This window comes from Impatiens glandulifera, chromosome 4 (genome assembly GCF_907164915.1).
Source record: "Impatiens glandulifera chromosome 4, dImpGla2.1, whole genome shotgun sequence".
NCBI classification, from domain to species: domain Eukaryota; kingdom Viridiplantae; phylum Streptophyta; class Magnoliopsida; order Ericales; family Balsaminaceae; genus Impatiens; species Impatiens glandulifera.
The window spans coordinates 181344-207300 of record NC_061865.1 but is presented as its reverse complement, the minus strand read 5'-3'; the positions used below and the strand labels follow the sequence as shown (position 1 = coordinate 207300).

Sequence of the window (25957 nt, the reverse complement as noted above, 5' to 3'; positions counted from 1 at the left end):
TCCTTATTTGCTGTTTGAATTAAGAAATAAAAGAATGAATTAATAAAAAAAACAAAATGACTAGGTTTACATGTCTGTCGTCAAGTACTCAACTCAGTTCATCCACGGGGGGTTTTCAATTTCATTTCATTTCATTCCCAAATTGTTAAAAATCTCCCGCCAAGGTGCAGAGAGTCTTATCTGTCGCAAACGCATATTTGCGGTAGAAAGAATCGCATATCTATCTCTATCTAGATCCAATCTTAGGGCTTGACGGTTCTGGGGGATTGTAGGTTTTTTATTTATTTTATTTTGTTGTTTGTCTCTTTGCTGTTGCTGTTGCTGCTGCTGCTGCTGCTGCTGGTGGTGGTGCAATTCTGCTTATTGACGGCGGCGATGAGTGCAGTAAATATTACGAATGTCACCGTACTTGACAATCCGGCGCCGTTCCTCCACCCTTTTCAATTCGAAATATCCTACGAGTGCCTGATCCCCCTCAAAGATGGTATTATACTACTTCTGCTACCTAATTTCATTTACCCCGAGTCCTTCAAACCTTCATACTTTTTATCCTTAACTTGATTTTTTTGCATAAGGGTTGAGAAAAATATAAGATACATATTTGTGTCTGTGTGTGTGATTTTGTGTTATTAAAGTTTGAGACTTGGGATAATTTGGTATGGGGGTGGGGTGTATCCTTCCTGGTTTATACTCTTTTGTATAATTTCACCGTTTTGTTTTCGTTAGCTGATCAGATCTTTCAGTTTTTATGTAACTAACTTGAATTGTGCCCTATGATGTTATGTGAAACCCTGCAAAGTTCAGTCCTGTTTATTTCTATTTTGGCTACAGATTTGGAATGGAAGCTTATTTATGTAGGATCAGCTGAGGATGAGAATTCAGATCAACTTCTAGAAAGTGTGCTTGTTGGGCCTGTAAATGTAGGCAATTACCGCTTTGTATTTGAGGTACAATAATAAATTTGTGATTAATGTACAGAAGAAGAAGAAGAAGCAAGGTGGCCTGGCCTGGCCTGGCCTGGTTTATTATATTTGATTATTTACTTCCTCCCTCTGGTTCTTGATTGCATGCTGCAGGCTGACCCTCCAGACTCATCAAAAATCCGTGAAGAGGACATCATTGGTGTAACTGTATTGCTATTGACATGCTCATATCTGGGTCAAGAATTTATAAGGGTGGGATACTATGTCAACAATGATTATGATGATGAACAACTTAGAGAGGAGCCTCCCCAAAAGGTCTTAATCGATAGGGTTCAAAGAAATATCTTGGCAGATAAACCCCGAGTTACTAAATTCCCTATCAATTTCCATCCCGAAAACAATGAAGAAGAAAATGAAGATCAACTGCCTCCTCCTTCACCACCCAATGATTTTACTACTACCACCCAAGTGAATGATGCTGAAAATGGAGATCAACCACCGCCACTGCCTTCCCCAGTTCGCCAAAATGATGTGCAAGAACAACTAGAGTCGAGTCAAGCCGCCTCCCTATAAAGCTGGTTTTGCTCCTTTCTCCCCCTTTTGTTGTTTGTCAGGTTGACGACGATGGTGATGGCTATAGTTTGAAGTAGTTTTTAGTTCTGTTTTGATCTTGATATATGGGAGAGGTTTTTAGAACTGTTTTGATACTGCTATGTAGTTTACCTTTATATAACTTATATGTGATAGTAAAATCAGAAGTAGGATTAAAATAGAACCGGGTATGTAGCAAATGTGAATATAAAAATCCTCAAATGAAAAATTGATAGTATTGAATGGAGAAAGAACAACACGCTATAATTGAAAAGAAAAAGGAAAAACTCAGTACTGGCTAAGAAAAAAAACTAGCTAGCTAATTATAAGAGAATAAGAAGTAGGCATACATATATACATACAAGAAAAAAAAAGAAGGAAATTTGTTAACCTGCAGTTTCTCTGTAGCTTCTTCTTGTTTTTCTTCTTCTCCTTCTTTTGGTTGGTGATATAAAATGAATAGTAATAATTGGTTAATGCTGCTCTGAGTCAGAGAAGGGTGAAGAAATGGCCATGGCCTCCAAGGAGGAATGGCGGCATTCCCCAGTGGGGGAATTCTCCATCCGATAAGACTTACAGCTGAAGTAGAAAACGGCGTTGTTCATATAATCAACAAGCACCACAAATGAATACATTACTGCCAGAAGAGGGGCTTCCCATATTCTTGAGGAAGCTGCATCAAAACTGCTGCTGCTAAGCGTCTTGACTCTGTGCTCGAACAATCCTTCGACAAAGGCCATCCCCATGGTGGATCCGAGAAATATCAAAAGACCCACCTGAGTCTGTCCTCTTATCAGCAAGCTAGCCCCATGCAGAGCCTCTGGCCCAGAGACATCCTCCAACACCGATATCACCACCGCAATGCTGCCAATTATAAGAGCATTTGCAAATACTATTGAGAAGATAAGCCCCAGTCCAATCGATACATAAACTACAGCGTCTGCCCCAAACCCAACTGCGGAGAACAAACTGCAGACGGCTACAAGCAGAATTATGAAGGATGTGAGGCAGCCAGATATCACCATACACACCCACAAGTAGGTAGAGGCGAGGCGTCTCCAAATCTTTGCCATTATCAGGTAAAATTTCAAGGAATCGAACTTCTTTCTGTAGTAGGCACAATCAACGGAGTAAACAACTGCAGCTTTAGACAAGAGGGATAAGGTGAGGTTGAGCGGAAAGCAGACGACGGAGGAGATTGATGTTTCTGCAAACTTGTAGCAGGACTGCTTGATGAAATGCCTGATGGGGAGTCCACTGCTCTGGGCAAGCAACAACAGCCTTATACTCAATCGCCTGGCTACAGAGGAATCCACCAGAACATTTGACAATATTATGGCCGTCACTGGGCATATAAGCAGCACGGTTATACCTATGAAACCCATGAAATTAAAGCGCAGGATGCGAACTGTTTCTCTCAAGATCTCCAAGGCGTTCATGGAACGGAATTCATGTTCGTGCTCATGATCGTGATCGTGAGATCGCCCAACAACTGGGTCCAAGGGTATTTCCAATTCAAGACTTGGGGAGGTGGACGTAATTATTATTGAATCGTCATCAACGACGTCCTTGTCGTCGTAATATTCATCGACCATGATGGAGCTGGTCCTAGCACTGGTTCGACTTGAAAGCTCCATCATCATCATCATTCTAGAGGGATTAATTAATTAATTAATTAATTAATGGATCAAAGCCCTCCCTCCCTCCCTCCCTCCCAGTTATGTATACAATACAATAATAAATCCCAGGTATATGTATTTTCCAAACAACTAATTAAAATATTACAATTTGCTATATAACTGGTTGTGTACATGAGAATTGAGCAAAATCTAATGGAGGAAGGATGTGCGTGAAAACGTGAAGAAGCTAGCTAGCTAGCTAGCTCGATCGATCGCTCATGGTTTCATAGGATATATGGGTGCGTACGTAATTATGTCCCGGCCGGGTGAGGTGAGGAGAATGAAAGGGAGCAAAAAATCATGTAATTGATTAGCTTTGCGGCCGTCAATATACATATGATAAATCTTAATTTATGCGAAAGGAAGGCATGGCAGGCAGGCAATGAAAGGAAAGAATCATAAGGAAAATGATGATACGCCGAGGTCGAGATCGGAAGCGGCACCGACTGGTGGCGGGGACCCCATCATCCAATCCAGCAGCTCAGATCTTCTTCAGTAAAAACAAACAAACAAACGTCTTTTTCTCTCTCTCTCTCTCTCATCTAAGCTTGGATCATCATATGGGAGCTTTTCTTTCTTCTCTTTTGATGATGGTAGAGGATCCAAAATTATTTTAAAGTTTATTCACTTTATTGACTTCATGGGTACTAATTAATTAATTTATATTATATTTATTTATATAGAAAAATCCTTTTTCTTTTATGTATATATTAATATGGTTTTATCCTTAAAAAAAAATTCTAATACATTTTTATAAATATAGAGAAAACATAACTATTTTGAAATTTATATTCAATATTTAATCATTAAAATATAACTAATTACAAAATGGCCGAATTCCTATTCCTAATAGTAATAATATATGGGAAACCCTTGTCTTTCCCCTATCGTACGGTCTTCAAATTCATTCATCTTCTAAAACTATATTTCATTCTAAAGTAAAGAGAATAATCCCTTTATAAAAAAATTTCAGTTGGAAGATCTAACAAAATCTTAAAAATACCCAAGTGATTAAAGCAAAAATATACAATAAATTAATTAATATAACTTAATTATACAAACAATACTCTATTTGTTTTTCAATTATAACTTATATAATAGGGTATTATGCAATTAATAATTTTAAGTATATTTAATCTATTTACCAATCAAATCAAACTTTTGATGTGATTTTTTTTATTATCCAAAATTCAATTATTATATTATATATTCTTTTAACTATCAAAATATTCAATTTATTAATTAAAATATTAAAATTTATTTTATAAAATTTAAATTCAACAAAAAAAAAAATAAAACAAAAACTATATATATATATTATTAAACTTTTGTTTTATATATAATTACTATCCATTATATAATAATATATATAATATATAAACATTAGTTCTCTCTCACTAATTGGTGGTAGTTAAACACTCACTAAAAATTTAATTATTTTGTTCAAGTTCAATTCAAAAATTATAATTTTTGTTGATTATTTATTTAATTAATCAAAACTGTAATTAAGTTTACATGTTTTTTCTCGAAAATGAAAACTTTTTAGATGTTTTTCTCTTGAAAGTTTTCATTTCCGGGAGAAAACGTTCCGATTTTGCACATTTACAAAACTTTAATAACATTCTAAATAATTAGGACAAAGATTAATGCAATCAATCAAACATTTTTTCGTGATCTCGAGGACGACTTTTTCGAGATTTTCTCAATAAAAGATTGTTTCTTCTTTGTTGGTAGTCGTTATCGAACTCTAATTTTGACAAGAGAGTGTATCAAAGTTGATGGAGATACTTTTGTGCATTTGTTCCCATTGTTATCATTCATAGACAAAAAAATATTCCTCGAAGACTTTTATGTCGTTGAGCAATAACAATTATTTTTTTTTAGATTTTTCTCCAAGAGAGTTAGACGGTTGTAAAAAAAAATTCCCTATATACATATATGAATCGTAAATGTTGGTGATAGTTTGATACTCACGTTGTATATCTTTACGTCACTGGTGCCTTGATATAACACATTGGTACCTCATTCACCCTCATTTTTCTCAACAAAGTCATGATATGCATACAAAAAATATCTCTGAACTCAAACATTCATTGACATTTTACATTGCAGTCCAGTTCGGTATAGTGCACTTTGTAAAAAAATATATTTTTAATGTTTTCCATTAACCTTAAAATGTGTTCCTTAACTTGAAATATTTAAGTTGTCATTTCCTCTTCCAATATTGAGATGTCGCAGAACAACATCCCTCTAACTTGTTCTTGAACCAACCTAAATAACTGTTGAATGTAAAAACTTTGGAATTGTCTTTCAAAGGCATAACCACTTATAGTTGGTATAATAGAATTAATTATTTAAAAATCCAGTTTCTTTTTTATTTCTCAATAATCCTCAATAAATCCCTATCATATTGCACGTATCAAAAAAGGCATTCATATTTTCACTTTGTCGAGATGTGAACATCTCTGCCCAAAACTACTTTTTTACATAAACATGTATCCATTTAGATCTTTATAAAAATAAAGAATTCAACCCGTCATTATATCCATTTGATAATTTCTATTAGTCTTATCCAATCGTCTTCGCATTGTTGAATATTAATGGAGTTGTATATAATGTTTTCAACATTTTCTTTATTAGTTTATATTTAGCATGACTTCCAAATATTGTAGGAAGTTTCTTCATGATATGCCACAAACAAAAAGGATGATGAGTTTTGAGAAATACATTCTCAATTGCAATTACTATAGACCGGCATTGGTATGTGATTATGGCATTTAGAGGTCGATCAAACATACATTTTAACCAAGTTATGAATAACCAAGTGAAAGACTGTGAATCTTCACTTGATAATAAGGCACATCCAAGTAAAATAGATTGACCATGATGATTGACCCCGACAAATGAAGCAAATGGCATGTCATAGCAATTTGTCAAATTGATTGTATAGAAAGTGATAACATCAGAGAAATACTCATAGACAATCATGCACCTTTCATCTGCCCAAAACACGTTTCTAATTCGAGATTCCTTCTCCAAATCAATCAAGTAAAAAAAGTTAGAATACATAATTTTCATTCTTAAGAAATAATTAGTGAGTGCTTCAGCATCCCCACTCCTTAACCTTAACTTTCGTGCTTTGTAATGTAATTTCTACATGTTCTCTTATCGAAACACGTGTTATCATACACTCCACCTTTCACTACAAGGGATTGATATGTTTTTACCATAGTTATTACAATTTCATCGTTTGTATCCAATCTTCATTTTACATTTATGTCTATTACTTTATAGGATCTAATATGACGTATTTTCTCAGGGCTTAGTTATTGGTTACGATCAAGACATACACTTGTTATCAGTGTCGGTCTAATATGTTTGAAGGCCTTGTGCGAGATATCAAATGCGGCCCTAAGTACTCCAAAAAAAGAAAAACACCAAAACTACAAACATAATATCATAAATAAATATCTACGCATACCAACAATTAAGATCACAACAACAAAAAGATAAAAAAAATCAAGGCAAATTTTATGGTAAAGCTTATTGAATTTATTTCAAATGGCTTCTTTTATTCTTTTCAGGATTATACCTTTTATTTTAGCAGCTATCAAGAGTATCAACTCGTTTTGAATTTTGTGATTGAGATAATGAAACTGAATTTCATGATTTTGTTTTCTTCGTAAATGCTCCCTAAGGTCGAATCCAATTCAACAACCATTTCAACTAAAACCATAAAATTTCCATTGCTTTCATCATAAATCTTCTCATTAGTTCCACGAAACGCCAAGCTTTGTTTAACTTAATATTTCACGACTGCAAACAATCTTTATAGTACCTTTCGCCAATGTTCAGTCTCTAATTTGATTTGATCATGCAAAACTTTATCTATTACTTGATTAGTTTCTAGTCGTTCACGTAACTCAACCCAAATCAAGTATAAAGTTATATGGTCTGAACTTCGTTAATGTTGCAGCAATATATGAGAAATGTGCCCCCAATCCCTTATTCCATCATGTGCTAATTGAGAAAGTTGTCGTTTGGTCTTGAAGACTTTACAGCAGAAGCAGAATACTCTGTCAAAATCCTTACAATACACAAGCCAATCTCGATGATGCTTCTACCCATTTGATAAGTGCATAGTATAGAATTCAGATATGAACGCATGTTATTTGATCCATTTTTCGGACCTTTTCCTGTCAACACATCTCTTAGAGGACCTTTTTTCACCAATAAATCCCTCAATTTAGGAGCAAGATTATCCCAATTTTTAGGATAAAAAATGTTGAGAATATCATCATTCCCTTCCAAACCAGGCTCCATAGTTTTTTCTACATTAACATCAATATCTACTTCAAAAGGTTCGTCCATTTGATTCTCTATATTTTCTTCTAGGCCAATATCAACATTTTTCTCAGAAGGTGTTTGAGTCTCCATTGATTGCTCCACATTTTCTTCTACATCAACATTAATATCTACATCTACCCCTATATCCCTTGAACATTGTGTTTCGTTCCCTTTATTGAAAACAAATTTATCCATAACTCCTGATTGACTTTGAATAAATTTGTCTCGTTCCTTTATTCTTTTGCGTTTGGAACTACCCGATTCATGCTTTCTTATAGTTATAGGAGTCATTCTAACATTTCAAATTTCATCACATTAATAAACATAGTTGACAAATGACAATGACAATAAAATAAATTGTGATGGAAGAATAATGAATTGATTTTTAAAATTGCAATGATTAAAGCTAAAATCCAAAAAGTAGAGATTATCAACAATTGAGGAGATGAGACGATGGTCGAACGTCGGAGTTTGGAGAGAGGACGGGGTTGGACTTTGGAGATAATCTTCGGCTGGTCACAATTCACATATTGGGTGCTTGCCGCTTTGGTGTGTGGTGTTGGAGTGGATGGGTTTAGCTAGCCGGCCCTAGGATTGAGCCTCATTTTTTTAATATATATCATATATGTATTTAATTTTTTTTATGTATATGTAAATAATTTTTTTGGTGGCCCTACATTTTTTGTGGCCATGTGCAAGTGCACATCTTGCACAGTCAATGGGCCGACCCTACTTGTTATCACATATTTCCCTCCATTCCGAACAATTACATTAATCTTACATTTACAGTTTGTCTTAGTTGTAGGTGTATGTTGAAACTTAGTTTTGACCATCGATTCTTTCATACAACTCTTGGCACAACCAATGCTGAAGTATTTCTACTTACCACATAAATTTTTGGTCCCTAACTTGCTAACGCTAAATCCAGTTAGCGAGTATATGGTATGTAGAAATCACGAACTTCCTTTTCGGAGAAAAATGCCATTCCAATATTGGAAATTTGACTACGAAAGGTATTCCAAATTGATCATTTAAACTGAAAATAATTGTAATTGAAAAAATATGTTACTTTGAACCATTTTCGGGACAAAATCGTTTCGAAAATTTTCATTTTCGGGAAATTTTCTTCTGAATTTTCACATTTTCGGGACGTTTTCTTCCGAACTTTTATAATTCGGGACGTTCATTTTCAGGACGATTTTGTCCCGAATATGCACATTTTGGGACGTTTTGGGATGTTTATGTCCCAAATTTGCACATTTTCAGGATAATTTTGTCTTGAATATGCACATTTTCGGGACATTTCGAGATATTTATGTCCCAGACTTGCACATTTTCGAAATATTGTGTCTTGAATGTGCACATTCTCACAAGCTCCAACCAAAAATTTCCCCAAACATTTGCGGAGATAATTCAACATTTGTGTGAACATTTGCACATTTGCATCAGCTCCTAACAAAAATCTTCTACATCAACAAGTTTTGTCTCGAGAAGTTAATGCAGTTCAGTTCACACGATAGAGATTCCCACATCAGATTTCATTACAACGTTCCCAAATTTGCATCAACTTCTCAAACTGAAATCTTGAAAATAGGTTTTCGGCAAAGAAATCGGTACATTTAAGCTTAACGGACGATTTGTTCAATGTTTCATCTACTGCGATATTGTTTTTGTTGATTTCCTGAACATTAAACATGAATAAGTTCTTTATCATACAAATAAAAAATAAAATAAATATTTTGTATAACTAGATCTAAAAATATATAGGATGAGCTAGGACGAGCTAGAGTTTTTGGATTGGGAGAAGAAGATTAATAATTTGAAGATTAAAACTACACTTTGTTGACCCCTCCCTTTTTTTTTTAAATTTTATTTTAATTATTATTATTATTATTATTATATATATATATATATATATATATATATATATATATATATATATATATATATTTTTCTAACTAAGCTAGCTAAGTTAGCACATAACTTGCAACTTTTCATTCCTCTCCCTTTTTTTTTAAAATTTTATTTTAATTATTATTATTATTATTATATATATATATATATATATATATATATTTTTCTAACTAAGCTAGCTAAGTTAGCACATAACTTGCAACTTTTCATTCCCGAAGAACATTTGTTTATTTTTTTTGGAATCGCTCTTCAGAGTTCTCTTCAACGATAATTATACAATAATACAAACCTCGTGAAAAACCCTCCTCCTCCTCCTCCATAAGGACCATAAGAGTAGTCATCACACGATCATTGTAAAGATTGAAGCTCACATTTCCTTTCAATCTAGCTAGCTAACTAAGCTAATAAGCTGTCTCAGCTCGAATTCGATCTCCTTCGCCCTTCCTTACATGTCTCCTGTTTCGTTGCTGTTCCTTGTCTTTCTATTCACCTGCATAGCAACGTCATCTCCCTCGCCTCTTTATCCTGGATCTCGATCAATTCTCCGTGCCATCACCGGAAACACCGCCGATCCACCTGATTTTGTAGTCGATCTAAATATTACCAATTTCGCTTCGGCTCTCAAGGACACTCCGGCAACGCACGCCGTTGTCGAGTTCTTCGCTAACTGGTTAGTCACTTCATTTTTTTTTATCAAGACTTTCTATTTCGTTATTGACAACATAACCAAATTGAAGTTCCATAACATTTTACTCTGTCACCTACGATGTTGAATCTTTACATACATACATACATGATCACCAAATTTCAATTTTATTTTGCTCCATTATTTATCAATTCTTTACATCCATTTGGAAACTTCTCTTCTACTTTTGAATGAGATCATCAAACTTTTGCTTATATTGCACGATTTCTAAGGACTTTATGCGCCACTTATGGTCTTGCAGGTGTCCTGCTTGTAGAAATTATAAGGTACTCAATATTCTGGAACTCATTATGTCATATATTATAAACCAGTTTTTATTCTTTGTTTTTTGGGCTATGTTCTTATTGGGTTGAGCCACCCACGATTTTGCAGCCTCAGTATGAAAAGGTAGCAAGACTTTTTAATGGAGCAGATGCTATTCATCCCGGGATCATATATATGACAAGGGTAGACTGTGCGCTGAAGGTCTTGCTGCAAATTTCCTTCTCCGTTTCCTGTTTTCACTTGTTAGTTAGTCTATCTAATGGAATATATTCTTTCTCCATGTCCTGTTACTACACTGAGCTTTTTAATTTAGAAAAATGTGACTCTCATGCCTTTAGGGGATTTTGTATTCTGTTAGAGTTTAAGGGAAGGTCCCCTAGACTGGTTGTTACATTGCTTAATAGTTACCTTTTCATCTGTTTACTTGTTCGGCAGCACAGGCAAATATTGATCTTTGCAACAGATTCTCTATTAGTCACTACCCCATGCTCTTTTGGGGCCCTCCTTCTAAGTTTGTATCTGGTGGTAGTTGGGAACCGAAACAAGACAAGAATGAAATTCAACAAATTGATGATGGCCGAACAGCTGATCGCTTACTTGCTTGGATTAATAAGAAAATTGGCAGGTAAGGCATTCACTCCATAACTAGAGCTTTGAAAAAATTAATTATTTCCACCTCATTTTAAGTGCTTCTTTGTAAATGAACTTTTAATTCTCAAGTTATGTGACACAGTGATTATCACTTTTCATTTTGCCTTTGAGATCGCCTTAGTTTATTTTGTTACCATATCTGATCTACAATTTCATGTTGCATGGATTTATACAATAGGAATTAAGCTTCTCCCTAGATTTATATTATTTGAACAGAAACATCTTGAGCTATTTTCAGTAAATCTACAGTAGTAGAAGAACCAAATTTTATTTGTGTATATTGCTGCATAGTTTATTAATCTTATATGACTTTGTTCTTACCTTGTGTAATTATGTTGTTCCTTTTACAGCTCGTTTAGTTTGGATGATGAGAAATTTGAGAATGAGCATCTTCATTCCAATGTTTCAGATCCCGGACAGGTCATCTTAGAGCTTAATGCTCTACTATTGTGTTTATTCAGTCTGTTGGCATAATAAGGAGACCTGATTTTGTTATCTTGTGGTTTTCTAAAAGATAGCACGTGCAGTTTACGACGTTGAAGAGGCAACAAACACTGCTTTTGATATAATAATGGAGCACAACGTAAGAATATTTATATTTGAAGCTTTTGGGTGTTATACACCAAATAATCATAAATTATGAAATTATTGCAGATGATCAAATCAGAGACTCGTGCATCACTTGTAAAATTCCTTCAAGTTCTTGTGGCTCATCATCCATCTAGGAGGTTATCTATCTCATTCTTTTTTACTGTTTTCTGCTTCACGTCAAACATAATGTACTTTTTTTTAACCACCCAAATGCTTCTATATTTAGATGTAGGAAGGGAAGTGCAGAGATACTTGTGAACTTTGATGACATATTGCCATCTGATATATTGTCTGCCAAACTAGAATCAGGCACCAATTTTGGGAAATACGCTTTTAAGTCTTTCAATATATGTGGAAAGGAAGTCCCACGCGGATATTGGGTTGGTACCTTTTATGCTGCTCTTGAAGACTTAATTATTATCTAAACCTTTTTGTGTCAATTACTTTTAAAAGACATTCCGTTGATTTTCAGATGTTTTGTCGTGGCAGCAAGAATGATACAAGGGGCTTCAGGTACTTGTCTATGACTCTTCGTCTTTTTATAACCTGCTAATACTAATTTTATGGTCTTTATCTTTTTGGGAATTTTTTCTTTTGGGACATGGTCTTTATTATTATGTACAGTATTAGACTTAGTTTGAAAATTAATACCAATTTGCTTGCCACAAGCATAACTCTAACTCTAACTCTGGACACTTCCTGACTTCTTATGCCTTGGGACATTTCCGATTAAATGCTACTTTCCTTACCAATTGAAGGAAATATAAATTAGACATTGTATTATTATGAATCTATTTCAACAAGACATTGTATTATTATGAATCTATTTCAACAAGTCTCCTTGCTGTAACAAAAATTCCCAAATACCATTTGAAATGCATTTAACTAGTATGTATTGAAAGCCTGCACATGAATGATTGTTGACACATAAATTAACTGATTTCTAACAAATTTATTCAGTGCTTCACTTGTCAGTGCTCTCTAAAATTCTCTAGGAAGTTCTTCTTGTAAGTAGTTGAAAGAACTCTCTAGAATTCTCTAGGAGTTCTCAAATGTAGATTGACAATAGAAGTCTCTAAAAGACCTAAGACAACGAGGATCTAGAAAGATCTCTCCACTTGTATATAAACAAGTCTTGGCCATAAACCAAGCACCAAGTAATATTGAATACAATCTTATTCTCCAAACTCTCACTCTCTCACTAAGTTTCCTTCTTGTATTTTCTAAAATGTTGACTAGTTAACATTGTGGCAATACTAACCTAGTACCGCACGGGTCGAGAAGTAATTCAAGTGATCGAGTTTTAGCCAGTGACAAGTGGTATTAGAGCAAGAGTTTCATATTTCCGCATTCAAGTTGCAAGAGATGGATTCATGTTCTAACGTCACGAAAGTTCCGACCGACGAACAGAAGGACAAGGCGCCCAAGAGGGGAAGATCCGTCGAGAGAAATGCTGTCATGGATGTTCGGTTGACCCGACTGGAGGAATGCATGAGCGAGCACCAGAAAGCTCTCGAGGTGTTTAACACGGTGGCCGACAAAGTGGCGACATTGGATGACGCAAGTGAAAAGTTGGAGAATGAAGTCATGGAGATCATTAACAACTCGAATTGTAGCATTCGGGACAAAGTGTTTGCATCGGTTCGAGGAGATGTTAATGCTATTCAGAATGAAATACTCGAGACAATCCGGGGAGAAGTCCAAACGATGATCGATGCCTTCCGGAGGGAAATGATGGGAAGGCTCAAGGCGATCGAAGGCCGGATTGGAGGGGAACTTCGAGGTGCGGCACCTCATCGGATGGATGTTCCCAAGCCGACTCCATTTAAGGGCTCGAGGAATGCAATGGAAGTTGAGGACTTCCTTTGGAACTTAGAAAGGTACTTCCAAGCATCCAACATAGGAAAAGCGGCATACGTCTCTTCACAGCGTTTCAGACCTCGGCTGAATTGTATCGCCGAGAGCATGCTCTTCCCCTCTAATTCTCTTTTTGTTGGTATCGCAATAGTCTTCTCATGGTCCAAAATGATTAGAGAATCAGAATAAAGACTTATGCAAGCACGTACCTAGTCGAATCATCGTAGTCCCATCACTATATCGTAATCATCCATAGGGACTACGGTGAATGAGACTATCCCCTTCCAGTTTCTGATCTAAGTTGGTACGCTCTTCGCCTCCCCGGCCACCGGCTTGGCTGTTGTATTTACGGACTTGATGGTCGCTCTTGTTGGGTTGACGCTGAGACCCAACGCTTTGGTCACTCCTTTGCGCATTAAGTTGTGGGTGTTTCCCGTGTCGACTAGTGTTTTGACGCGCTTTCCCCCGATCAAGGCCTCCACGAACATTGAGCCCCTCTTTGTTCCCTTGATCGACTCTACCACACTAGCTTTCACCGCATTAAGTAGTTTTAGGGATCACATTTGAGTCCCTTCTTCTTTTCGGATGACTCGGTCCCTTGAACTGCCGCAACCTTCTTCCCTTTAAACGGGCATATAAACTTCAAATGGTTAGTAGCACCACAAATATGACAAGTTCTTTGCTTACCTAATTCCTCGGTTTGCCTCCCCGAGTTGTTGTTTGGATGCCACTTTTTGGTTGGGCAGTCTCCCCCACCTTTCTCCTTATTCTCCTTGTTGAACTTTGACTTATCCGCGGACACTTTCAGCTAGATCAGTCTTTCCGCGACCGCAATGGCTTCGGAAACATTCTACACCTTGGCCCTTTGGAGCTCTAACTGTGCCCATGTCTTCAGGCCGTTGATGAACGTGAACAGACTCATGTTCGGTGAGACTTGGCAACTCGAGCATCAATTTTTGAAATTCTGTAGAATTCTCTCTCAATTTTCCTTGGAAGGAAATACTAAAAGTCAGTAAATCAATTAATCTAATTGATTTGCTAACTGACCGAGAATGAAATATTAATCAGTATTAAATCAATTAGACTAATTGATTTGATAATTCATTGAAGATCTGCTGCTGATTAACAAATCAAATTAAATTCATATGATTTTTTTTGATTCAGTGTTTCAATCATTTTTTTCCATGTAAATGTAATCTTCACTATTTAAGCATTAGACTTCTTATGTAAACAATAAACAAACAATACAAATTCTCTACAATTTTCTTTCTCTTAAACTTCTACACTTCACATACTCTTTGATTGACTTGTTGTGCACGAGTTGACTTAGTCGTTTCCGAGCTTCGAAATCGGCATTTTCTGGGAAGAATTGACGTTTAAACTCGTTCTTGAAATCTTCCCACGTCTCCATTCGCAGTGTGCCTCGTTCAATATCTGTTTCACGCCTCCTCCACCACAGAAGCGCCATCTCTACCAGGAAGAAAGATGCTGTATCCAACTTGGTTCGATCATCAAGTATGTTGGATGCCCGGAAGTACCTTTCTAAGTTCCAAAGGAAATCCTCAACTTCCCTTGCATTCCTCGAGCCCTTGAATGGAGTCGGCTTAGGAACATCCATCCGACGAGGTGCCGCACCTCGAAGTTCCCCTCCAATCCGGCCTTCGATCGCCTTGAGCCTTCCCATCATTTCCCTCCGGAAGGCATCGATCATCGTTTGGACTTCTCCCCGGATTGTCTCGAGTATTTCATTCTGAATAGCATTAACATCTTCTCGAACCGATGCAAGCACTTTGTCCCGAATGCTACGATTCGAGTTGTTAATGATCTTCATGACTTCATTCTCCAACTTTTCACTTGCCTCATCCAATGTTGCCACCTTGTCGACCACCGTGCTAAACACCTCGAGAGCTTCCTGGTGCTCGCTCATGCATTCCTCCAGTCGGGTCAACCGAACATCTATGGCAGCATTTCTCTCGACGGATCTTCCCCTCTTGGGCGCCTTGTCCTTCTGTTCGTCGGTCGGAACCTTCGTGACGTTAGAACCTGAATCCATCTCTTGCAACTTGAATGCGGAAATATGAAATTCTTGCTCTGATACCACTTGTCACGGGCTAAAACTCGATCGATTGAATTACTTCTCGACCCGTGCGGTACTAGGTTAGTATTGCCACAATGCTAACTAGTCAACCTTTTAGAAAATGCAAGAAGGAAATTTAGTGAGAGAGTGAGAGCTTGGAGATTAAGATTATATTCAATATTACTTGGTGCTTGGTTTATGGCCAAAACTTGTTTATATACAAGTGGGGAGATCTTTCTAGATCTTTCTTGTCCTAGGTCTTTTTAAAACTTTTATTGTCTATCTAAATTTGAGAACATCTAGAGAGTTCTTTCAACTACTTACAATAAGGACCTCCTAGAGAAATCTAGAGAACTCAATGAAAGGAAAGACCTAGCAAAATCTAGAATCTTCTAGTATATACATACTTTGCCTTTTGACATATTCACCCAACCTGAGCGGGCCGTGACATAAATCACCCTCTTTATAACCATATGGTGCACCTATTAAAACAACTAACAATCCCCTAGTGACTTGAGTGATTAATATTAACTAATATAATAAATTTAAAGTTCTCTTCACTATTTAGAGCCCTAACTAATAACCCTAAACCCTATTATATGTTACAGAAAATTAAATCAACATTTACATAAACAAATAAAAATGGAACTTCTTTCTTTGATTGACTTCAGTTGTGTGGATAACTGCATTTAACAATTAATCTTTTACATCTTTGACTTACCATATTCACAACACAATTTAAGTAACATGTGCTCCTCATTTTGCAGCTGTGGATTATGGGTTCTATTACACTCCCTTTCTGTGAGGGTTGACGACGAAGAAAGTCACTTGACATTTACTGCCATATGTGATTTTATTCACAATTTCTTCATCTGTGATGAGTGTCGTCAACATTTTTTTGAAATGTGCTCCAGGTAACTAACTGAGTTGTCTTGCTTACTGAGATCAAGCTATCTTTTTTTTTACTAGGAACAACTTTTTATTTGTATTTTCAGTGTTTCTACTCCGTTCAAAAAGACACGTGATTTTGCCATTTGGCTGTGGAGAACACATAATAAAGTCAACGAGAGACTGATGGAAGTAGAAGAGTCTATGGGAACCGGTGATCCTAAATTCCCCAAAAGTCAATGGCCTCAAAAGCAGCTTTGCCCATCATGCTATCTTTCTCATTCTGAAAGTGGGAACAAAATTGTGGAATGGAATGAGGATGAAGTCTTCATCTTTTTGGTAAAATATTATGGCAAGATGCTTGTATCTTTGTCAAAGAGTAAAGAGCTGCCATTGGAAGAAGAGAGGAGAGGGAGCGGGCTTGCTGATGAATTGGCAGTCTCGACAAGTGCGGTTGTTGTTCCCTTAGGGGCTGCTTTGGCCATTGCATTGGCCAGTTGTGCATTTGGAGCCCTCGCTTGCTTCTGGCGCCAACATCAGAAGAATCGGAAGTACTTACATCACTCTTTAAAGAACATATAATTATCTATAGGGTATGATTTCTATAAAAAAAAATGAAAAAAGAAAAAGAAGAGAAATTATGGGAAGAGCAAAATGAAAAAGGAATTGTGTGTATGAATTTAGAGACCCCCTTAAGTGCTTCTTATGGGTAGAGGCCGATAATCATGTTTGCAATTCTCTGCATTTTCAGGCCGAGGAGAAGCTGGAGCTGAGAGATCCTATTACTTGAGAGTTCACACTGAAAGATAATTTTTCTGGGATCTATTTAATATAGAGGAGGAAGAAGCAGTTGTTGTTCAGTCAGAAGTCGGGACACTTTTAGATACCAAACAGACAGACTTCAGTGTTAACTAATCATTTGAAATCTCGTTGTGAAGAAGATTGTAAAGTGTTTTTTTTTTATTAACATATAGTTATGGAAATGTTACATTTGGGTTGTTGCCATGTCTGTCTGATGAAAAAACAAATGCGCATTGTTAGGAACTTCAAAGTAAAAGTTATAATTATTTTCTAAGAAGAAGAAGAAGGGGGCTCTGGCTGCTGCCATCACAATAATATTTTATGTGTTGTACTAACTAACAAATAAAATTATTTGAAAATATAATTTCTGTTAAACTGAACAAATTAAAAAATCTCATCAAATGGAAATAAAAACACAAGTGTTACCTTTTTTCCTAATAGCAAGGTCTGCCATTCTTGAGATATTAATGAAATGAAAACAAATTATGTCGCATTTTGATACCATTTGTTTTTGTTTTAAATACAGTGTGAAGTGTGGTCTTAATTTATTATACCTTGGGGGAAAGATCAAAGAAGAGAAATGAACAAGAATGAATGGGCATTGGGACATATAATCAAACAAAAGCTTACAAAGGACTGTACAATAATAGTTATCTTTCATAATTAAACCTAACCAAACCTAGAAGAAACAAACAACTTCTTCTTGAGAGGGTTGAAGGAAGGGGTGGTGCTTTGCATATTATACTAACAAACCAATACCCAGTTATCATAACAACAACAAACCAATACCCAGTTATCTACACATGATTTTAAGGAAGATGCATTGTGATTTATGATATGCACTTAATTCAGCTTTTCAGCTTCTTCTTCTTCTTCTTCTGACAAAGGATCCAGTGTTCCACCAGATTCCTCGTGAATGCACATAAAAATATAACAAAACCTAAATAATATTATTATCTAGTTCGGAGGAGGAGTACTTGAATCGAACCATGCCGCTGGTAAATGCCGTCCAGCCGTTTCCTCACATCGGTTGCAGCAACCACCGCCTTCTATCGCCATGTTTCTCCTTCGCAGAGCACCGGTTGTTTCCTACCCAACTCAAAGTCTCCTGTTCTCACGCCCGTCTCACGAACAAGGTATATATATATATATGTAGCTCCCTCTCTCTCTCTCTGTGTGTGTGTGTGTGTCTTTATTTTTTAAGTTCTAGTCGCTGCTATTCGCTCTAATGAGGAGATTTTTGTTTCTAACAGTACAAAAGAGAGTATACGAGCGTTATGATTGTCCCGACTGGAATAGGGGCATCTATTGGTGGCTTCGCCGGCGATGCCTTGCCCGTTGCTCGAACTCTTGCATCCGTCGTGGATTGCCTTATTTCCCATCCAAATGTATCCAATCCCACGCGCTACTATTCTTTCTTTATTCTACTTCTCTAATAAATAATTCATTGATAGATGCACTCATCCATCAGTTAGTTAGTTAGTTAGTTAGTTAGGAAGCCTCTCATAGTTCATTTGCATTGATCTTGTAGAGCAGCAGCAATGCGCATATTTCACAGTTGTAATGCACATACCTGCATATTGGTCCTGCACTTAAAGTAGTTGTTTTTGCTAATAACAGGTTCTTAATGCTGCAATGCTTTACTGGCCAATGCCTAATGTATTGTATGTAGAGGGTTATGCTCTTGATCGATTTGCGGAAGGTGCATGGTCATTGTTGCCTGTACATCAAAACAGGGTAATAATCCCTATCCAAAGCTCTAGCTGCCTGCCACGTTTGAAAGTATCTCTAATGATGAATGAATCTCAATAAAGTAGATGTGATGTTTGAAATTATTGTAGGTGGGACTGGTTCTTGATGCTGGGATGGAGGAAGAACTCAGAGTTCGGCATCTACAAGTGGCTGATGCAACAAGGGCTTCCTTGGGACTACCGGTTATTGAGTATATTGTCACTGATACCCCTTTAGAGGTACTTACGAGGCATATTATATATATATATATATATATATATATCATCATTAACTATGTGCCTTCCTTAGGGTTAGGAGGTCTTCAAGACACAGTTAGTTAGTTCTTGTCCAGTAACAGTCAGGCAGGCAGGCAGGCAAGCAAGAGGAGGCTGAACTAATAATAATAATAATAAGTGTGGTATGGCAGGTGGAAAAATGGGTGGATCCGATGAGTGGACAGTCGACCGGGAGGATGAAACACCCCGATTCACTACTGAGAGCCGTTAGTGCACTGGTAAATCAATCAAGGGTGAATGCTGTTGCTGTTGTGGCCCGCTTCCCGGATGATAACAGTAGTGAAGATGTGGATGATTACAGACAGGGAAAGGTACAACATTTTTCGCATAACACTTGATATATATCATATGTTGTAGTACTCATGCTAGAAGAATTAACCCTGTTTGATTGATTTTGGGATTGTTATGTATGGATGTACTATTACCTGCAGGGAATTGATCTGTTGGCAGGAGTGGAGGCGGTGATAAGCCATATGGTTGTGAAGGAGTTTGAGATTCCCTGTGCTCATGCTCCTGCTCTGCCACCGATGGCTCTCACCACATCTTTGAGTCCAAAATCAGCTGCAGAAGAGGTGAGGTGGTCCGTCCTCTCATTCGATCCCTGCATTTTGCTGTTCTTGTTTATAGTTACTATTGTGAATTAATTAGGAAATTGTTTGGTTTGACAGATAGGATACACATTCTTGCCATGCGTGCTTGCTGGTTTAAGTAGTGCACCACAGTACCTGAAGGCGGCGAATTACTTAGACTCCTCTTCCCCCCGACCATTAGTGTTGCAAAAGGATTGCTTAATGGCGAGTGACGTGGATAGCGTAATTCTCCCGGCAGATGCTTGTGGTGGGGATGGAGCTCTAGCATTTGCTGCAACTTTTCCCAAAAGGATCAAGGTAATTAAAAAGAGAAACAAAGTTGTTGGTCCATTAATATAAGACCAACAACATGAGCAGCAGATGGATTAATTTCGAAATAATTATACTTAATTTTTTGTGTGTGTATTACTTACTAATTATATATGTACTTACAGCCACTAATAATTGTTGTTGAAGAGAATGATACGGTTCTCAATGACACACCGGATAAACTTGGAATAGAAGCGGTAAGCCTGTTATTTGTGTACTTAACAAGTCTTTATGTAGTTGGTGACTGAAAGATATGTATTTAATTTGTTGTAGATAAAAGTGTCGAATTATTGGGAGGCCATAGGAGTTGTTGCAGCTCACAAGGCAGGAGTAGAACCAAATTCTCTTAGAAGAAACAAGATAAGTAACATTAATTATTCCATGCATTCTTAAATTAATAATATAACATGATGATGATGAACTAGCTAGCCCCAAAGACCGTTTGGAAAGTCAGTTGTTAATGTCCAGGAGGTGAGTTTGGAGTAGTCTACTAGTAGCAAAAGGTTCCCTAAAACGAAATCAAAGTCATATATATTTTTTGCAATGTCCGTCCGTCCATATAGGTATTAATTAAAGTGTATTGATCTCATTTAATAATAAATGATTGCATATATAATAATAAATGATTGAACAAGGAAAAAAGTATGAAATGAATTGATAGGTAGGTAGGTGATCTGAATTAGGTGCAGGGGGGTGCAGTAGCAGGTGAATTAGTTGCGGGTGGAAGATGGATCCACTCGATTTGAATTAGTACCTCCCCAGTTTTAACGTTCTTCAACCTCAGATGCATGTCTTGGACCAATTTCCCCTTGATCCAATATACGCAGCTGTCGTTAACTAGGGAATTTAATTCTGTATTCGCTTCAACCCTTTTGATGATATGATGATCATCTAATTCTCCTCCACCATCCTCCTTCTCCTTCTCCTTCTCCGGGGGATTTGGAGAGCTGTTCATTGCTTCCATATAAGCTTTTATGTCGATCTCAACTTCGCCTATGTTGTCATGTGGAGTGAACGTGTCTTTGTCATACACACTCTGCAATGCATTGATAACTTATCTTCTGATTATATATTTACTAACTAGGATTATGATATCTGGAACATTTGGATCCTCAATAGCAACTATATATATGTATATATATATATTTACTTACTAGGATGATTGGAACATTTGGATCCTCAATAGCAAGAGTTAGCTCGTCGTTCCATTCGGGATTGCAATTGTCATGAACCACAACACTTTTCATTTTCTGCATGCATGCAAATGAATTAATAAATAAATCTAGGCATGGACAATAAATAAATTTAAATGGGGACCTGATCTGCCATGGAGACCACGACAAAAGGATCGCTGCTGAGTGTGTCGTGAACAACCAGATTCATTCCTCGTCTCACTCGAATCCTCAGAAGACCCAAAAGCTTTTCCATCGTATACTCCTCCTTCTCCTCCGGTATTAGATCGGACAAGACACAAATTTCACTATGACCTCTTAATTGTTTTATTCAAAATTAATTAAGGAGTTTTACTGTGTGAGTACGTGGCTGGCTACGTCCTATCTATTTTTAGTACAGCTAGACTAGGTCATGACATTATATATATATATATATATATATATATATCCATAAATCATTAAACATTTGAATAAGCTTGGCCAAGTAAGCATTTAAGTTTCAAAATATTGAGGTATTGAATTTATTTATATATTAAAAACAATTTATTTATGTAATAAGGTCATAATAAAGCTTTATTTATATCAAAAGAATCTTAAAAAAAAGTTATAGTATTTTTTCTTTCAGACTTTCCTTTTCCCTTCTCCCAACTCGGTTAAAATCTCGAGTTGATTCTTAAAATCTTACGATTTTATATTAGGTTAACGAGTCTGATTTTAAGTAAACTCTTAAATGGGTAAACTCTTACAATTTTAAATTTACGATAATAAGATTTTACGAGTTTATAAATAATTTTGATTTTACGATTTTATACAATTTTATTTAAAAATAAATAAATTTATATTTAGAAATTAAAAAATAAAGTTATTATTTATTTAAATTAATTAATTAATATAACTAATTTTGTAATTATAATATTTTATAGTGTTATTTATTTATTATTATTGTTTAATTAATTTTATATTAAAATATATAATTTTTTAAAATTGATTAGGTATAAAATAATTAATTATATATATATATATATATAATAACAAATTAAACTTTTACGATTTCATGTAAATTCTAAATTTTACGAGTTTATAACTAGTTAAATTCTACGTAGACTCTCGATTATGATAGTCTTGCTCCTCCCTATCTGGACCATCTTTCAGCCGGATTCTCCTCTTTCACGGTTTTCATCCAACAATAATAGTGCGGTTCTCATCCAACTCCGGTTCAGAACATTTTACCTTCTTCAAATCTCAGTAAGTAGGTTTATAGACTGTACTGGCACAAACTAAGAGAATTTTGGGTTCATTTGATTTTGGACTTTTCTACAAGAATGGTGAATGTAAGAAACTACTTGCCTATGGAGATTTAGAAGGTTGATTATGTGAAAGTTGATTTCTTGTCTCTTAGTTAGTTAAGCTAATCATTATAAAGTGGTTGATTTTATTGTTATCAATCTGATTATGGAGCCTAGAGGACGTGAGCATAAGCTATGTGTATATATAAAAGAGAAGAAAACAGAAAGTTGAAGTAGTTACATAGATTGAACAAGAATTAGCTAGCTAGCTAGAATAATGTAATTGTTTTTCATGAATTGATGATGATGATGAAGAAGTAGTGGACATTATATAATAATTTGGTGTATTCGTTCCCTGACTTGAAATATGGATGGACGCTTGTCCGGGTGCCTAGAGGTGCAGGAGATAGCAAGATGTAGTAGCTGAACCATTTGTTGTTGTTGTTGCTGGTGGTTGTTGCTGTTGTTATTACTACCATGATGGGTTGGCTGCAGCAGCTCCTGATCAAACACCTGATCAATTGATGTTGATGTGGATGTGGAGTACTTGTCTTTAACAACAACAACGGACTCATGAACCCATCTCACCAAATCGAGTCCTCCACCCTCCTCCGGATCTTTACCGGTCAGAAGTTCCAAAATGAGGACGCCAAAGCTGTACACATCTGCCTTTTGGGTTATTCTTTGAGAGTCCACTACCTCCGGAGCACAATAGCCACCATTGTTGTTGTCGTCATTGGAAATTAAGGGCGAAATTCCGAATTCAGAAAGACAGGCCTTGATGATGTTATTATTTATTGTTTGGAGGAGAACGTTGGATGACTTAATGTTGCCATGTGAGAAGTAGGGGTCAGAGGAGTAGGAGTGGAGATATTCAATGCCTTTGGCAATCTCCAAGCTCACTTTCCTTCTTATTTCCCATGTCAATGTCATTATTGCTGCTGATCTATCTCGTAATAGAGCACCTAAACTTTCCCTAGTGTCGTCATCACCATCACCACCACCATAAACAAGGAGCCTTTCATCCTTTCCATAGAAATACGCCAATAGAGGTACCAAATTCTCATGATCTAATCTCCCCATCGCTTCTACCCTTTCCCTGAATTCTCTTTCTCCTACATTAGCACACACATCTTTCAATCTCTTCACAATCACCACATTTTTCTTCTTCTTCTTCTTCTCATCATCGTTATCATAATCATCACCCCCACCACCTAAATAGGCTCTGTATGTTGTCCCAAATCTCCCCTTCTCCATTACTTGTGCAGCTGCCATCAACAGTTCTTGCAGCTTGAATGATTTAAACCCCCCATCCTTCAAGAATATCAAACCATCATCACCACTCCCAACCGCTCCTTCTTTTCCTCTTCTCTCTATCCCAGTAGAACTACTTCTACTTCCCTCCAATTCTGATATTATTGGAGCCAGCTTTACCGACGACCTCTCCCTAGGCTCATTTTCGATGCTAACCTTTCTCCACACAATGAACACCGCAGACAGGACTAAAATCACCCCGCAAACCGACCCTATTACTATTCCACCAATTGCTCCGCCAGATAACTTATTCTCCTTAGTACCACTACTACTACTATTACTACTACAAACTTTAAGAGGTGGTGAACCACAGAGAGAATTTCCCAGAAATGAATCGGAACCAAACCTTGTCAAGCTCAAAGGAATTGTCCCGTTTAATCTGTTGTTAGAGACATTGAAATTAGCGAGTTGGGTACTCAAATTAGGAATTACGCCACTCAACTGATTGTTCTCCAGGTATATAGTCTTTAAGTGGATTAAGTTATTGAACCTGGCGGAGATCTCGCCCGAGAGCTTATTTCCAGAAACATCCAAATCGATCAAGTTTGTCAGATCAAACAAGCTCGCCGGAATTTCGCCGGAAAACTGATTACCCTTTAAATTTATCTGACGCAGCTGGGTGCAGAGACCAATATCCGATGGAATCTGTCCAGAGAGGGAGTTTTGGCGGAGAGAGAGGACTTGGAGGTGCGTCAAATTCCCGATAGAGCCGGTGGGAATTTGGCCAGAAAGGCCGTCGCCGGGGAGGCGAAGCTCAAGGACGCGGCGAGTGGTGGAGTTGTTGTGGCAGAGAATGCCTTCCCATGCGCATGGGTCTGAGGATTGAGAGTGGTTCCAGCGGAGGGTTTGTCCAAGGATGGAGGAGCTGAGGCGGAGCAAGGCGGACCGATCGGCGGCGAGGTCGGCGTAGACGGGGAGGAGAGACAACAACAAGAAGAAGAGCAGGCGAAACAAGAGAGAGCCGGGGGCCATATTTTGCAATAATTAATAAATACTATAGAGAAGAGAGAGTACTAGACTTTTTGAAAAAATATATAATAAGTCCATATATATAATATCTTATTGAACCAATTAAAATGACGCCTAAAAAATAAAATAAAATAAAAATGCAGCACGGTGGGTGGAGGACTTTGTCTGTCTACTCTACCCTACCCTACCTTTGAATTTTGATTGATTTCCTTTTCAGAATCAGTCAACAACAACTCGAAACTTCCATTCCTTCTTCTCCCCTACCCTATTATGGGATCCCTCGATTCAACTTATAAAATGGGAAACGGTCATATTTTAAAAAAATAAAAAAAAAATTGACCGTTATACTCTTTATGTGAGAGGTATAGAAGGGGATCGATCTAGAGATGGCAATGGGTACCCGTATGCCCGATACCCGTGGGTACCCGATAGTCGGGTTCGGGTATTTTAAATCGGGTTCGGGGTCGGGGTCGGGCATGGGGAGAGGGAGAAGGTACCCGGTCGGGTACGGGGTCGGGGATGGGGAGTGTGCGAAACCCAAACCCGATACCCGATACCCGGTTATATTAATATTATTGATTTTTTTTATTAAAGGTTAATGTGTGACTTTTCAAAAATGCTTCATCATTGCAAATGTATAATAAATATGCATCATTTAATTTGATCTTATCCACACTTCACTCCAACCATAGTCATAAATACACTACACTCAACTTTAATTATTTTTTATTCCCAAAACAATATTTCTCTACATAACTTCAATTTTTATTTTAATAACAAAATATTACTCTCTCTCATAATTCTTCATATTCAATCTCTAGTTTTTTTTCAATGTTCATTCTACTTTTATTCCACACTAGTTTATATTTTTCAAGATTTACAAAAATTATGAAATAGGTAAATAATGGTTTTATTTTTATTTTTAATATTTTGATATTACTGATGTTAAAAATATTTATTAAAGTTGTGTTTCTTTTTTTTCAAACTTTATAATCTTATAA

General features: G+C 36.6%; 6 protein-coding genes across 8 annotated transcripts; 3 read left to right on the top strand and 3 right to left on the bottom strand.

Moving 5' to 3' along the window:
- The first annotated feature begins 119 nt into the window (after window positions 1–119).
- On the top strand, window positions 120–1628 carry LOC124936715 (probable histone chaperone ASF1A). The gene is made up of 3 exons (XM_047477234.1): window positions 120–484; window positions 832–947; window positions 1077–1628. Exons 1-3 carry the CDS (start codon window positions 376–378, stop codon window positions 1494–1496), a joined length of 645 nt encoding a protein of 214 aa, XP_047333190.1. The 5' UTR covers window positions 120–375; the 3' UTR covers window positions 1497–1628.
- A 166-nt stretch (window positions 1629–1794) lies between these two features.
- Window positions 1795–3163, bottom strand: LOC124933683. Its single transcript, XM_047474125.1, has one exon. The coding sequence runs from the start codon at window positions 3161–3163 to the stop codon at window positions 1988–1990; it is 1176 nt and encodes a 391-aa protein (XP_047330081.1). The 3' UTR covers window positions 1795–1987.
- Window positions 3164–9681: 6518 nt separating this feature from the next.
- On the top strand, window positions 9682–17497 carry LOC124936677 (sulfhydryl oxidase 2-like). 3 transcript variants are annotated; one of them, XM_047477195.1, is made up of 12 exons: window positions 9682–10124; window positions 10402–10426; window positions 10533–10625; window positions 10865–11049; window positions 11426–11495; window positions 11590–11658; window positions 11730–11803; window positions 11893–12046; window positions 12139–12179; window positions 16368–16514; window positions 16596–17039; window positions 17240–17497. In XM_047477195.1, the coding sequence occupies exons 1-12, from the start codon at window positions 9904–9906 to the stop codon at window positions 17259–17261; spliced, it is 1545 nt and encodes a 514-aa protein (XP_047333151.1). In that variant the 5' UTR covers window positions 9682–9903; the 3' UTR covers window positions 17262–17497. The 3 variants fall into 3 exon arrangements, with proteins under 3 accessions (XP_047333151.1, XP_047333150.1, XP_047333152.1); XM_047477194.1 differs by having other exon boundaries at window positions 9683–10124; window positions 16596–17081; XM_047477196.1 differs by lacking the exon at window positions 9682–10124 and having other exon boundaries at window positions 10379–10426; window positions 16596–17081.
- Window positions 17498–17976: 479 nt separating this feature from the next.
- Window positions 17977–21423, top strand: LOC124934438 (uncharacterized lipoprotein syc1174_c-like). Its single transcript, XM_047474972.1, has 9 exons — window positions 17977–18425; window positions 18543–18677; window positions 18910–19026; window positions 19131–19259; window positions 19448–19627; window positions 19748–19888; window positions 19985–20203; window positions 20341–20412; window positions 20489–21423. Exons 1-9 carry the CDS (start codon window positions 18279–18281, stop codon window positions 20606–20608), a joined length of 1260 nt encoding a protein of 419 aa, XP_047330928.1. The 5' UTR covers window positions 17977–18278; the 3' UTR covers window positions 20609–21423.
- Window positions 20895–21643, bottom strand: LOC124934439 (protein C2-DOMAIN ABA-RELATED 7-like). The gene is made up of 3 exons (XM_047474973.1): window positions 21533–21643; window positions 21370–21465; window positions 20895–21251 (listed from the first exon to the last, which is right to left on the bottom strand). The coding sequence occupies exons 1-3, from the start codon at window positions 21641–21643 to the stop codon at window positions 20895–20897; spliced, it is 564 nt and encodes a 187-aa protein (XP_047330929.1).
- Window positions 21644–23000: 1357 nt separating this feature from the next.
- On the bottom strand, window positions 23001–24959 carry LOC124933682 (probable inactive receptor kinase RLK902). The gene has a single exon (XM_047474124.1). It carries the CDS (start codon window positions 24957–24959, stop codon window positions 23001–23003), a length of 1959 nt encoding a protein of 652 aa, XP_047330080.1.
- Window positions 24960–25957: the final 998 nt, after the last annotated feature.